The following is a 14,355-nucleotide window of genomic DNA, read 5'->3' as shown; positions in this document are numbered from 1 at the left end:
GGTACAAGCTTCCTGTCCTAAATAAGTCCTGGGGATGTGATGTACAGAATTGCATATTGAGAGTCGCTAAGCCAGTAGATCTTAAAAGTTCTCTGCGTCACAAGGAAAAAAATGTGTAACTACGCATGGGTATTAAGTGACAATTAGCGAATCGTTAGGTCATATACCTGAAACGAATGTGCCGAGTGAGAATGGCCAGACAAGGCCGCACACTACGTCGCTCCCCTTACGGAAACTGTCCAGAAGAGGCGAACCCATGGAGCGTGGGCACCCAGGCCCACCCCTCTCGGCGGTGCTGGGACCTCCTGTTCCTACAGGATGTGAAGCTGCATCCTTGCTCTGCCCCCCCAACCAGACATGTCCCCAGACATTGCACCATGTCACCCGGGGTGGGGGGCAAAATGCCCCCAGGTAAGAACTACTTTCCTGTTGCGGTGTAATTTGCCAAGGGTTCCTTCTGCCCAGGGGACCCCTCCGCCTTCATATGGCAGGTGGGGAACTGGCTCTGACAGCCCCCAGGAGCCTCAGCCAGGGCAGCCAGGGCAGGGTGCTCGGCGCCCACTCCCGTCACCGGAGACTCCTGATGATTCCACGGGAGCGGAAGCAGCGCCCCGCCCTGGGCTCCGGCGGCAGGTCCCGGCTAGACCCGTGTTTTGGGCCCCGCGATGTTTGTTTCCCCAACTACAGGTAGGAATACAAAATACTTAAGACTGTAGGTAAAACATGGGCGTTTACATCAAAACATCAGTGAGCGATACCACCGGAGGCAGGGCGAAAGGAGAAAAGTGGTCGGGGTTCGGCGGTGGCCTGGGGTCACCTTCCCGAATCCCCACCCCTTGATTTAGTTGCAACCCCCCCCCCCATGGAAGCTCCAGCTGACCACCGCCTCCCTCCCCCCCGCCCCGCACGCCCACCCGGTCCCCACTCGGCCACAATTCAAGGCTCTGCGGGGTGTCATTCTCCCCCTGCCACGCTAGGCCCCCTTGGCCCGTACATGTCCCACCCGCCTCTAGGGTCTTCACCTGCGCTGTCCCCGTCTGGCTGCAGGGCTGGGACTGGGCCTCAGTCCTCCCCTCGGTTAAATGGAGTGTCTGGCCCCTACTCCGGGCCTTGACCTCTCAGCGCTGGGTAGGTTCTTGGGGTGCCCATAGCAAACCCCCAACCGCGAGACCCCCCCCCGTGCCTGGACTCCAAGTCCCAGGAAGCTCTGCGCTTCCCGTGGGTGGGGCCTGGGCTCCTGTTCCCCGCGCTCAGTCTGGGAGGCGTTGGCAGTTTTCAAACTTTGGCGCCGACTGGGCGGGGCGGGGCGGGGCGGTGACAGCTGCGGCCGTGCCCCCTTCCCCTCCTCCCCCAGACCGAGGTGTGGGGCGTCTGGCCAAGCTGGCCCGTCTACTCTGTGGGCTCCCCAGGCACGACACGCGGCGGGGGCTCCGGGCTCACGTCCAAGATGGGAAACTGAGGCACACAGGGATTTGGGAGACCTGTCCTGGGCCCCCAGCAAGGGCTCTGCGCGGGGCGGGATTCGAACCTGGGACTCTCTAGCTCCAGGGCGCTAGAAAGTTAATGGCCAACCGCTGTCTGCTTTGTGGGTGGGGGTTGCGGGCGGTGGACGAGCAGGCCGCGAGCCCTGCCCCCATCCTTCCCCGCCTCCCCGCCCCCACCCGGCGCCGCAGCCCCCGCCGCCCAGGCTCCGCGCGCCGGAGTTTGGCGCCACATTTTTCAAAATCTCAGCACAACGGCTGCCGCTGGATCCCGGCCCGAATCGCGAGCCTGGATCCTGAATTCCGGAGCCTGGATCTGAGGATCTCGGATCCCGGAGCCTGGATAAGGGAGGATTCTGGAACCCAGATGCCAGTGCCCAGAGGCTGGGCCTGGATGAGAATCTAAGGAACCTGGGGCTGGAACCCCGCAATCCCGGCTGAAATTTTGGAGGCGGGTGCCGTGCTGGAGCTCGTGGGAACAGCTTTCCGTTCAGAGGGTAAATGATGAAATCGGCAAATACGAACCGAGCATCTCCACGTGCCTGGTACTGGGGCTGCGTCAGTGAATAAAACATCCCTGCCCTTCCCGCCGCCGTGGGCGGAGTCGACAGACCGCCAAGCGAAGGTGTGACAAATGAGGGAATTATATAGGGCCTTGGAGGACCGTGGAGACAAAGCAGGGTAGAGGAGTTTGGGAGTATGTGGGGGCAGGCCTCTGGAGAAGGTGACATTCGAGCAAGGACTTGGAGGGAAGGCAGGATTAGCCAGGGTAAAGTGGGGAGAAAGCCGTCCAGGGAGAGGGGCCAGCCCGTGCAAAGTCATGTCCATGGTGTGGTGGACATGGCAATGAATGAGGACTTCCAGTGGGTGCAGACAGACTAAAGGAGACAAATATGCAACGTAACATCAGTGTATTAGTTATCTGTCGCTCTGTAAGGAGTAGTCCCCAAATACAGCGGCTTGAAGCAGCTCGCGTCTCTTACGCATTTCCATGGGTGGGGAACTGGGAGCGGCTTAGCTGGGTGGTCTAGCTCCCAGCTCCACAAAACGTCACAAAGCTGGGACAGAGTTCACTTCCAAGCTCACTCGTTGGGTTGTCCGAAGGGCTTGGTCCTTGCTGGCTGCTGGGCCGGCAGTCTCGGGTCCCTGCTGGCCACTGTTCCCTGGCGTCTCCGTTCCTCATAAGAGGATCTGATTTGAAGCTTTGGCCGTTTGTCGTGATTGGGAAACAAAAACTGAAAACTCGAATGTGCACGGATAAGCTCCGACCATCACATACTAGGCCTGCTGCGCCGCAGTAGCCAGGAATGCAGCCCTGCAACATTCAGCCACAGGACCTCCCCGCCCCCAACGCAAAACCGCAAAAAGGGCAAAGCTCGGGAGAATGCCCACAGGCCCCTGCCAGGGCTACAAAATTCCGAACCTGGCCAAATGGGCTGTCACGCAGGGCTGCTCCAAGTGTGATATAGTCGAAAGGAGAGAGGGGACATGGTTAACGGAGAAGTCAGCATAGTGGTTCCTTCCGTAGGGGCAGGTGGGTGGCACGTGGGCACGGGCGAGCGATGGGGCTTCAACGTGGTGGCCTCGTTCTACTTCGTAAGCCAGCTGGTCGTGAGTGTCCGTTCTTTAAGCTGGACGTAGGGACTCGTCGCGTGTTGGACGTAATTCGTGTTTCCAAGTGGAAAGAAGAAAAACAGCCTTACTCAACGCGACATGGTCTCAGTAGAAACAGAATGTGCCACCGCAAGGAAGGAACGATAAGCAGACGGCCTGGTCGGGGTGCCGGCTCGGGCTCCGCTGGCAGTCGGGTTGCGGTGTAGAAATGCATCGAATCAACGCACGTTCCGTGGCCAGTATGTCTCAGTTAAAAAGAGAATCCGACAAGAAGGATGATAGGATGTAAGTTACACGTTCCTTGACACTTTCTAGACGCTGCTTTAAAAGTGAGAAGAAACGGGAGACGTCCATTTTTATTATGTTTTACTTAACATGATATACCCAGAATATTCTAAACAATATTGTAATCAACATAGAAAAATCATTAGGGAGATTGTTTGTATTCCTTTTTTTTTTTTTCCAAAGCAAGTCTTCGAAACACAGGGCGTATCTTATGGCATTTTGTAACTTGGGTGCTAAATTTGCAACAGTTTCACAAAACTCTTGAAATAAGGTCGTGTTTAAAGGAAAAATATTTTACATCGCTTTCATTTGTACACTTTAAGTAATTAAAATTAAATCTTATTTAAAGCTCGGGTCCTCGGTCACACTGGCCATATTTCAAAGGTTCAGTAGCCTCGGGCAGCTACCAGCTACCTGGCCGCACAGGTGAAGGGCATGCTGGGAAAGTCAGATGAGGGGCCGGACTGGCCTGGGCTGGGCGGGGCCTGCACGTAGACCTGGGATGTCGTCCCTTCTGGACCTGTCCCCGCGCCTTGTGCAGCACCCAGGAGGCCCGTTCCTCAGCCCGGGGCGCTCCCCCCGCCCCCGCGTCCCCGAAAGACCACAGCTGCCACCTGTGTGCCGGTCAGGCCCCTCACCGTGTAGGACGAGCACTGGGGAGACAGAGGCTGGGGGCGGCAGCCACGGGCTCAGGGCTGGCTCTCCCCACGCGGCCACCTTGCGGGGCGGACTCGGGGATTTGGGATGGGACCCAGACTTGCAGGACGTTTGGAAGGTTTGAATTCCCTTGCGTCAGTGTGACACACCGCCCCCAAACGTTATTACGTCTCACGATTTCGTGGGTCAGGAAAGCGGGCTCAGCCGGTGGGTCTGTCCCGTGTGGGGTTGACGGGGGTCGCTGGCTGGGGGCTTCTGTGGTCAGCCCGGGGCCTTGGGGGGCCCCTCCCCCTCTCCGTGCGGTCTCGGGGTCTCTCCCTGTGCCCACCGCATGGTGGAGCTTGTCGCGTGGCATCTCAGGGCACAGACAGGTGGACAGGAGCGGACAGGCCTCCGGGGGCTCACGCCAGCGGCCGGCGGCGCCCCTCCCCTCAAGCCCCGTCATCGGCTCTGCCCTCGCTGACCTCTGACCTGCCCTCGCTGACCTCTGACCGCAGCGGGAGGGAGGCGGGGTCTGCGCGAGGGGACCCAGCCAGCGAGCTGCTGCGGCTGTGTCGGGTTTTCTAACAATCTTATCGAAATACAGTTCACATGCGGGACAATTTGCCCTGCAAAGCGTGTAAGTCGCTGTTTTCTAGAACACTCTCTCATGCAGGCCGTCGCCACGCACTCTCTCTGCTCCTAAACGAAGCCCCGCCCCCACCCGCAGCCACCCTGGCACCGCTCACCCTCCTCCCGTCGGTGACACACCTGGACGTGTCACGTCAACGGGATCACACGCCGCGTGGCCTTGCGCGTCGGCGTCTCTCCCTGAGCGTCCCGTGTTCAGGGTCCGTCCCCGGCCCAGTGACGCTCCCCCGCGCGGACTGACCACGGTTTTTCCATCTATCATCAGTGGATGGACATCTGGGCTGTTGCGCGTCTCGGGAATTCGGAGCATTGCAGCTGCGAAGGCTCCGGAGCGAGACGCGGGGTCTCGTCTCTCCCTCCGGGTGGCGGGGAGGCGCGGGCCGGGCGCTGGCCACGCTTGACCTCTGAGCGGCTGCCTCTCCCGCGCTCCGCGCCCCCAACCTCGCTGGCGGACCCCTCTGCGCCGCCGGCCCCTCCAGCCTGGGGCTGCAGATCTCCACCGTCTGTGTGGGCGTGACTAGTGTCCCTCTGAATCCACACCACCTGGAACCCTGTGAATGGGACCTGCTTCGCAAATAGGGTCTCTGCAGACGTGATTGGTTAAGGTGAGGTCGTGTGGGGGCCTGGTACGGCTGTCCCTGGGCCTCCAGGGCCCCGCCCTGCCGACGCGGAGTTCCGGACCCCTGGGAGAGGGTAAACCCACAGTTTCAAGCCCCTCAGTGTGTGGGACCTGGTCACGGCCACCCCAGGGGCCTCGTACAGCTCAGTGGTAGGCCACCAGACACTTTCCTGAGTCCTGAGTCACCCCAGGGAAGCAGCGTGCCTGGGCGTGGTCGTGGGGACCCCCGAGGATGCAGCCAGCTGGTCTGCAGTGAGGGTGGCCCAGGCGCAGCTGTTGTCTGGAGCCCGCGGAGTCTGATGGGGACGGCGCCCCCCAACGGTGCAGGCGGCGGGACTCACGCACCCAGAGAAGCAGAAGCCCTGGGACAGGCGGCCGAGGACCGCCCCGTGTGCACCAAGCGGAGCCACGTCCCTGTCCTGACTGCCTCGGGTGTGCGGCTCTTTGAGCTCTGAGCTCTTCGGAGGGGCGGCGACCTCTCCCGGGTCCCCTCACGCGCTGAACACGATCGTGATGCTCGTTGGCTGTGTGCTCTCGCGGGACCCCGCCTCTCCCTCTGCAGACACTGTGCCCTCGCCCAGCAACGCCGAGCGCCTCCGAGTGCTGCTGGGGACGCCGCCAGCCGTGCCACCAGCGCACGGTTGTCGAGCGCCTCCTGGGCACCGGGGACACCACGCTGGGGCACACAGACCCCAACTCCCGCACAGTGGAGCCGACGTCCCTGCCAGGGGCATGGACAACGATTACGGCAAATGAGTAAAATGCATCAGATCACGGGCAGTGCTAAGAAGCAAAAAGGGAGGCGCGAACCGTTAGAGGGGGGCGTCAAATATATGGCAGGTGCTGGGAGGGGGGACAGAGGCACGGGGTCACGGGGACACGGGCCGGGGAAGGCGGGGGCAGCAAAGGAAGGGCCTGGTGGGAAAACACCCGGCGCGTTCGAGAACGACAGGAAGGGGTCCTGGGGTGTGTGACGGGGTCAGCCGAGGACGGACGAGGGGCGCGACCTCCCGAGGGCTCTCTGGACAGCCTGCTGAGGACCGAGGGGCGCTCGGCGAGCAGGGAGGGAGGCAGTGGCCTCGAGTGGCTTTTTCACAATGACCACAGGAGGGAAGGTGTCTGGAGCATGGTCTTCGTGCCAAACCCAGTCTAGGTCACTGTTTCCTTGTCATCGTTCTGAAGAGAGAGTTTCAGAGAAGTTAAGTCAGCAGCTCAGGGACACACAGCTCTTGACGCGGGGGAGGTGGCATTGAACCAGGCCCTCCTGGTCCCAAAGCGGAGCCCCCCCCCCACTGCCCCAAACGCGCCTGGCCTCTGGTCCCCTCCCCGTCGCTCCTGCCATCTCCTCCACTCCTCCCAGCCCACCTGTCTCACCAGCATCTCAAAGTTCAGGTGATGACTCACCTCCACCAGGAAGCCTCTCCCTGGGGACAGGACTCACGTCTTGTTCATCTCCGCAAAAATAAACAAACAAAAACACAAAAAAACATGACGTCCATGGCCAGCCCTGCCCCAGCTTCAAACAGATGCCTCCCCAGCACATGCGGAGTGGAATCCGGAGTGCCCCGCAGCTGCCGGGGCCACCTTCCTCCTCCGTCCACGGGCCCCTCACCCCCTCAGCTGGGTTTTCGCCTCACCCTAGCCCCTCCCCCGGGGTCCCACCTCCAGGCCTTTGCACGCACAGCGCTGGAGCACTGCCCTTTGCAGCTTCCCAGGCCTGAACGTCACCCAGGTCTCAGTTCAAATGTCACCTCAAGGCCTCACCTAGGCCCAGTGCCTGCCTCAGAACAGCCGCCCACTGGGGGCGGGGCTTTGACTCATGGATGGGGGCGGGGGTGACACAAAGATCCAGTCTGTGACACTTTCCACAATGAAGGGGCCTATGCTCTGCCCTGGACTCATAATCCTCCCAAATTGCAGCCGCCCTGCTGAGGGGGCACCCGGGATGCGCCCCTCTCTCAGGCGGACCGACCCCAGCCTCCTGGAGACGGTTTTCCGCTCTGCCCACTGGAACACCCAGCCAATGCCTCCAAGCTGCTTGTGGGGGCCCAGGGTTTAAAAACAGGGTCCCCAGAAGCAGGGCTGGGACCAGGGTGAGGCCAAAAGTCGCTCATGATAAAAATTCCTATTTTAATCCAGTCATTTTTTAAAAAACTGAAGCACATGCAAAAGAAAAATTTCGCACTGGAGATGTTTTCAAAATCTAAAGTCAAGCAGGATCAGTCATGCTGATTTTTCCTTCTGGCTCGGATAGGCTTGGCGTGAATCTGAGGCTGGTCCTGTCACGTGGGAAATTTCTACACTCGGTTCGTCATGAGTGTTTTGATTCAAACCATTGCGTTCGAAATATGACTTATCTTGTTCCGGAGTAGTGGTGGCAGTCGCACAGACTTGCGACTATACTAAACCCCACTGAAATGGACGCTCTGAAAGGGTCCACATTTCGGGAAATGTGGATTAAATCTTGATACCGAACTTTTTGATGCCCCTTTAAATTTTGCGCCCCAAATTTGAATAGGGTAGAGCAGGTTCTCAAAGCATAAGTATCCCGAGCCTTCCCTTGGAATCGGCCAGCCCGTCCCTGCGAGGCCAGGCCTCTGGGCTGTGCGCTGTGCCTGGCCAGCCCCCCACTTCCGTCTTCACCAGGAAAACAACCCCCCTCCAGCGCCCGCTTTGCTTTGTTTCCCCCCAAGTCTGACCTCCTTGACCCGCATCCCCCTAGTTCTCTCCCTCTGGACTCCAAACACCCCATCCTCCTGCCGGGACCGCGGAGTATGTGCAGTGCCTGGCGACGTCCTCGAGGATGGCCAGTTCCGGGCCTTGGACCCCGGGCCCTGTCTTCCCGAGGCTCCATTTCCTCCTTCGTCAGCTTGGAACGACGGCCCCAGTGCCGCTTCCCCGGCATCGAGGGAGAAACTGCTTCGGAGATGCTTAGCATGTAGCCAGCGCTCCCCGAAGGTTCGCTCTGACTAGTATCTTGAGTGCAATACAACGTTAACACAAAAGTAGTCACGTTTACGGATTCTCGTTTGTGAGGTGGGTGCGCCTCACCTGGATTTCCTGGCCTCGCGCATTCTGATGGGGGGGGGTCATGCACCCCCTTCCCCCTTAGATGGGTTCTCTCTCCTTTGGGCAGACAGGGATTATCCTCAGGGCTGGGCCTAGGGTAAGGCGAGCGGGGCACCAAAGACCTCAATAATCGAGATGAATAGGTTCACGCAAAATAGTTTCAAAAAATCAAAATAAACGCCAATAAGCGGGATATGACCCCTCACATGCACAGCTCACCTGCCTGGCCTTCCCCTAAACCTGGCGGGTTTGGATCCTGTCTACCTTTCAAATCTTGATATTCTGTTCATCATAGATGGGGTTTTGTTCTGTCTACATTTAGATTTTTTAAAAATATATTGCATTAGGATATTTTAAAACACATGTTGCATATGTAAAACATTGTGTATGTAAAGATTGCAACTGTCACCCAAGTTCCAGGCCTCCTCACCCTGCCGGCGCCCCTGCACATGGCCCCTTCCGGCGCTGCGGCCGCAGAGACCCGGTCAGGCCACCAGGTGGCGCCGCCGCGCCTCGCAGCGCCCGGGACATTTCGCGCCCACACGGTGGGCGGCGCGGAGGCGGCGCGATGCGTCAGCGGGTCCGCGGGCCGAGTCCAGACCCCAGGCTGGCGGGGGAGGGGACACAGATGTGAGTCACCCAAGAGCTCCCGATCGGTCGTGGGGGGACAGTCCCACGCGGGCCTGCACGCATGGCTTGCGAACGGCCTTCTCGGGGACACCGTGAGACTGGCGGCAGTCCCTGTGTGCGTGGCTCCAGCACCAAGGAGCCGGTGGCCTGGGGGAGCGGCGGCCTCACCCAGCCTCGCTCCCCGCTTTTGCATCATGCAGTTACGCGTGGCCCCTGTTTTCCCTCCTGGCACACGCTACGCGCCCAGTACGTACATATCAGCGCCCACCCCGGACGGAAGAGATGGAAGTGGCAACCATCACCGCAAGGGTCCTCGAGGTGGCGGTGTGCGGCCCAAGCACGAACCGTTTTCCTCTGGCTTTCACCCGGGCACTGACGTCTCCCCAGGCCAGGAGGCCAGGTGCGGTCAAACGGTGGAACGCGAGACGCCGGCAGGGGGCGCTCAGCCCGCTGAAGCTCAGCCACCTGCGCCTCCCACGGGCGCCCCACCCTGAAACTCAAAGCGGGTGAGGAGGGGGGCGCCCGGGCTCGTCTCTGCTTCTGGGGACCTCGGGGCGGCCTCCCGCGACTACATCTGTCGAGCGCTTACGATGCACCCCTTATTTTAAGTACTGCTTCCTGCAATCCGGTGAGGCTGGTATGCATTCTCACAGCACAGGTGGGGGGACAGGCCGACCTTCGCAGCCCCCAACATTGCAGACCTCGAGGGGCCTCCCGCGACCAGCACTGTTTATTAAGCACTTACTTGTATGCCCCCCTTTTATTTAACGCTTCCTGCAACCCAAGGAGGTTGGCATTGCATGCCCACTAGATAGGGACGCAGAGGCCCAAAGCAGCCAGAGTCTAGGGTCGCGCAGCCCGAGGGGACCCCCACCACCACCTGGGAGGGATCAGGCTGCAAAGCAGGACCCCAGCAGAATCTGGGAAAGGCGAGAGCCCGGGACTCTCCGGGGACTGGGAGGGGATTCCAGGCCCCCCCACCCGAAAGTTCGGGCCGCCTCGCGCGCTGGAAATCCCGCGCGCGCCCCGAAACGCGGCGCGGCTGCCGGGAAATCAGGAGAAAAACTTCTGCTTTTTTTTTTCTTTTCTGGCACTCTCGCTCCCCCCGCGCCCTCCTCCTGGCTCTCGCCCCCACGTGGGGCGCCCCCGCGCGGGGCCCCGCCCCCTCCCCGCCGCCGACCAATCGCCTTTGTGAGTTCGTCACAGGCGGGGCGGACGACCGCAGAGGACACGCCCCGTGCTTTTCGGTCTATAAAAGGCAGCGCCGGCGGCCGCGGGCTCAGATCGCTGAAACCTTGGGCCGCCTCTTTCCGTGCGCCGCCGCCTGGATTACTCTTGCTGAGGACTTTGCAATTTTTTTTCCTGCCTTTTCGGGGGAGGAGTTCGCTGCCTTCCGGAGGTCTAGGACGAGCGCTCCAGCTCCGTGGGAAGGGTTCGGGCTCTCCAGCCTCGGGGTCTGCGTTTTCTCCAGTGACACTGTCGCGGAGGGGCTTTCCACTGTGGATTATAACTGCAACATGACCCTGGAAGAGCTGGTGGCGTGCGACAACGCGGCGCAGAAGTAAGTAGCCTGAGGTCGGCCGGGCCAGACGGGGGCTCGGGCGCCCGGTGGCCGGCCGGGCGCTGACCCCCTCTCCCCTGCCCCAGGATGCAGACCGTGAGCGCCGCGGTGGAGGAGCTGCTGGTGGCCGCGCAGCGCCAGGACCGCCTCACCGTGGGGGTGTACGAGTCGGCCAAGCTGATGAATGTGTGAGTCAGACCCCGTCCCCGGCTGGGCGCGGGTGGGGACCCCCCCTCCGCTCTGCACGCTTTCTGCTGCGCCCATCTCCTGCGCGGGGCCGGGACTTCCCCAAGTATCCCCACTGTGGATGGAGAACCTGTCAGCTTTTTTTTTTTTTGGGGGGGGGCTGCAATATTCTGACAGTGCATCATTTGCAAGCACCCCGCGTCGGTGCGTCCCTGCCTTCCCTTCCCTAATACTTTGAACGTGCACGTGCCCCACCCCCACTCCCCCAGCTGCATGCACACCTGCGGGTTCTCTTTGTTTTTGCAAACCGCCGGCAGCTTGGCGGCCCCTCCCCAGACCCTCGGCTGACCCGTCCCCTTCCTCTGGCCCCTCAGGGACCCTGACAGCGTGGTCCTGTGCCTCTTGGCCATCGACGAGGAGGAGGAGGGCGACATCGCCCTGCAGATCCACTTCACGCTCATCCAGTCCTTTTGCTGCGACAACGACATCGACATCGTCCGGGTGTCCGGCATGCAGCGCCTGGCACAGCTGCTGGGCGAGCCAGACGAGGCCCAGGGCACCGCCGAGGCCCGGGACCTGCACTGCCTCCTGGTCACGGTGAGCTGGGCGGGGTCCTCCGTCCGTCCCGCCCCCGCACCTGGCCCCGTGTTTGTCAACAAAGTCGGACCTGCACCAGCTCAGAGCTCAGCCGCGCGCGGCATGTCCCGTGGGCAGCCCGCAGCGGCCTCGTCACCCAGCGAGCTATTTTGCTATTTTGAGCCAGCCTGTTTTCCCTACGCTGGCCCTGGGGGAGGGAGGCTCCCTGCCCACTCCTGGGGCTCCCACTGAACCCCGTCTTTTCTCTTCCTACAGAACCCGCACACCGACGCCTGGAAGAGCCAGGGCCTGGTGGAGGTGGCCAGTTACTGCGAGGAGAGCCGGGGGAACAACCAGTGGGTGCCCTACATCTCCCTCCAGGAGCGCTGAGACCCCGTGGCATCAGGACCTGCCGAGTAGCTGCCACAAAAAAAATAAAACAACTATCTGACCCCTCACCCCAGAACCACCTCCCCAAACAACCCAACCCGTGAGACCATCGGGGCAGAATCATGGAGAGGGGAGAGCGTGGGCGGCGAGCCTGGAGCGGCGCCCGCCGAGGCCGCTGCGAGAGGAGCAGAGGGGGCCCCGGGCCCGCAGGAGAGGGGACCCTGGCGCTCGGGCCTCGCGACGGAGCAGAAGCCGCAGTGGGGGAGGCCTGGCCTCCACGCTTCGGTGGTGGGGTGAGCCCGACGGCACCCCGACCCCTCTGGAGGCTGGAGCTGACGTCTGCAGCGGGCGCTGGTGGACGACGAGGGCGCGGAGCGCGCCGGGACTAACCTTCGGGACTTGGGAGCTGGGGCCGCTGGTGCCCATGAACTCCCGGTTTGCAAACTAAAGAGACAATCTATTTTGTTACTTGCACTGTGACCTGAACCACTGGGAGAGACGGGAAGCTCACAGACGCGTCTGTTCTTACTTCTGAGGATGGCCTTGTAATAAACTTCTAAAGCTTCTGGGCTCTTGTGTCTGTGCCGCCTCCGAGGGGGACCGGACCCCGCCCCCCTCACGCTCCAGCCGCCCCGCCCCGCCCCCTCCTGCAGGCTCACCAGGAAATGTTACTTAAGTCCCTGTTAGCAGCTCCAGGCTCCTTCGCAAAAACAGTGCCTCTTCTCTCTGCAGCCGGCGCCACCCAAGTCCAACAAATCTTTGCCTCCTTTTTTTTCTCTTCTCCCTCCTCCTGCCCTGTAGCAATTAAAAGACCGGTTTATTACGAAACCTGGCCGCCGTGCCACTGCTGTTACTGGCTGTGCGGGAGCCAACCCCAGGCTCGGGCACATACAGACCCAAAGCCCTCCCCAGCGCTGCAGTCCCCCTGTCTGCCCCGCCGCCACCGCGGGCCCCAGGTCCAGAGAGGTCAAGGGGGCACCTGCGCCCACACGGTGAGTGGGCTGCACCACCTGCTGCCTCTGGGGGCTCGGGTTTTGCAGGAAGAGCAAGGAGAGCCCCAAGGAACTCCCCCCCTTCTCCTGTCCAGGATGGGCCTCCTCACTGCACCAAAGAGAAAAAGTTTTTTTCTTTCCCCAAACTAAAATCAACAAGCAGAAAAATACCCCAGGAAGTCTTGCTTGGGCCACGCTGGGCTTGGCACGCTGCTGCCTTTTGCCTCTGACCGAAACTGCAGGGCCCTCCAGCCTCCTTGTCTCCTCCGGCTGCGTGCAGTGACCCTCCTGCCCAGGCCTCAGCCTTCCCAACCCCACCCCGACCTGGCCTGGGCCCTGTGCCTCCCCTGCCCCTCAACCTGGCCTGGGACCTGGGCAGGTGGTGGAGGGGACGTCCTGCCCGCAGTCCACGACCTTTCCACTGAGCCCACGTGGGCGTGTGAGGAAAACCCCTGGCGGTTCCCCACCAACCTGGGAGTCACAGGGCTGGGGGAGCCCCGCGGGGGGTGGGGCAGGCGAGGGAGAGGGGGAAGTTCCAAAGGGTGAGGGAGGGGTGGGGATCCCCTCTGGGGCTGGGAGGAGAGCCCAGAGTGAGTAAGGAACTGGGAGGGGGGGGGGCAGAGGGTTGCCTGTAGGGGTGGGGAAGGGGGGATGCTAAGTGGAGGGACCCAAACGCTGTGGGTTGGAGGGGGATGTACGGGGGGGGGGAGTGGGTAGGCGAAGGGGGGTGGAAATAAATCCCTGCAGGGGGAGTGAGAAGACCCTAGCTGGGGGCCAGGCAGGGGGAGCCCCCTGAGGCTCAGGGGTGGGACATGGGGAGAGGGAGCAGAGGCCAAGGGATCTCCCACTGAGCTGGTGACCTGCAGGGACTGCACGGCAGTGGCCTGGAGCTCAGGCTAGTTCCTGCTGGCCCTTTGTCCCCAGCCTTACCCCAGCCAGCCAGAGGGGCCACGTGACCGCTTACTATGCATGAGAAAGGGGGCGAGCCCCCAGGCTCCTGAGCCCCAAGGAGCTACAAGGCATGGGTGGGACTCCAGCTGTGTGGCCCATGGCGGGTACCTTAACCACTCTATGCCTCAGTTTCCCTCTCTGCAAAATAGGGATAATTTACCTACTCATAGATCGTTGAGGTTCAAAGACATATAGATTTCTTTATATGCCTCCCACATAGAAATTATAGGAAAGACTCATCATTACTGCCACCACTACTGTTATCAGCACTATTATTATGGCCTTGCATTTCCAGAACCATCTCTAAGCCTCTCAAGCCACCCTGGTGAGCCAGCCGAGCCCAGCCCAGGGCGAGGCCAGGGCCACGGCCTTCCCTGAACCCAAATCCTCAGTCAGCAAGGGAGAGAACATTTTCAAGCACTATTTTTTAAACTCTAAGGCACGAGAAAAAGAGATAAAATTCCGTGGTCAACACAATTGTAAATCAAGATAAAATCAGCAAATCAGGTTTTTCCTTTCCCCTCGGGCCCCAGCACCTCTCAGAGGCCTTGCTCCCATCCTGTCTGGTCAAACGTTTGACACTTGGTTCATCCACTTTGTGGGAGAACTGAAGGCTCGGAGGGGGGCGTGACTTCCCGGGACCCCAAACTCTCTCCCCGGTGGCCAGCATGAACGCAGAGGGCCGTGGCTCTTACGAGCAGCTGTCTGTCCTCT

The 14,355-nt window shown here is 61.0% G+C and overlaps 1 protein-coding gene and 1 long non-coding RNA gene across 2 annotated transcripts; one reads left to right on the top strand and one right to left on the bottom strand.

Annotated features, from left to right (window-relative positions):
• Positions 1–2,386: 2,386 nt before the first annotated feature.
• Positions 2,387–9,909, bottom strand: LOC118612482. Its single transcript, XR_004954996.1, has 4 exons — positions 9,240–9,909; positions 6,691–8,962; positions 4,788–6,462; positions 2,387–3,416 (listed from the first exon to the last, which is right to left on the bottom strand). It is a non-coding gene; the product is annotated as an uncharacterized LOC118612482 (long non-coding RNA).
• A 348-nt stretch (positions 9,910–10,257) lies between these two features.
• Positions 10,258–12,526, top strand: GADD45B (growth arrest and DNA damage inducible beta). Its single transcript, XM_016163568.2, has 4 exons — positions 10,258–10,546; positions 10,633–10,734; positions 11,107–11,329; positions 11,585–12,526. The coding sequence occupies exons 1-4, from the start codon at positions 10,503–10,505 to the stop codon at positions 11,696–11,698; spliced, it is 483 nt and encodes a 160-aa protein (XP_016019054.1). The 5' UTR covers positions 10,258–10,502; the 3' UTR covers positions 11,699–12,526.
• The last annotated feature ends 1,829 nt before the right edge of the window (positions 12,527–14,355 follow it).

Source organism: Rousettus aegyptiacus, unplaced genomic scaffold, assembly GCF_014176215.1.
Source record: "Rousettus aegyptiacus isolate mRouAeg1 unplaced genomic scaffold, mRouAeg1.p scaffold_m13_p_16, whole genome shotgun sequence".
NCBI classification, from domain to species: domain Eukaryota; kingdom Metazoa; phylum Chordata; class Mammalia; order Chiroptera; family Pteropodidae; genus Rousettus; species Rousettus aegyptiacus.
Note: the sequence above shows the minus strand (reverse complement) of the source record. Positions and strands in the feature narration are given on the sequence as shown.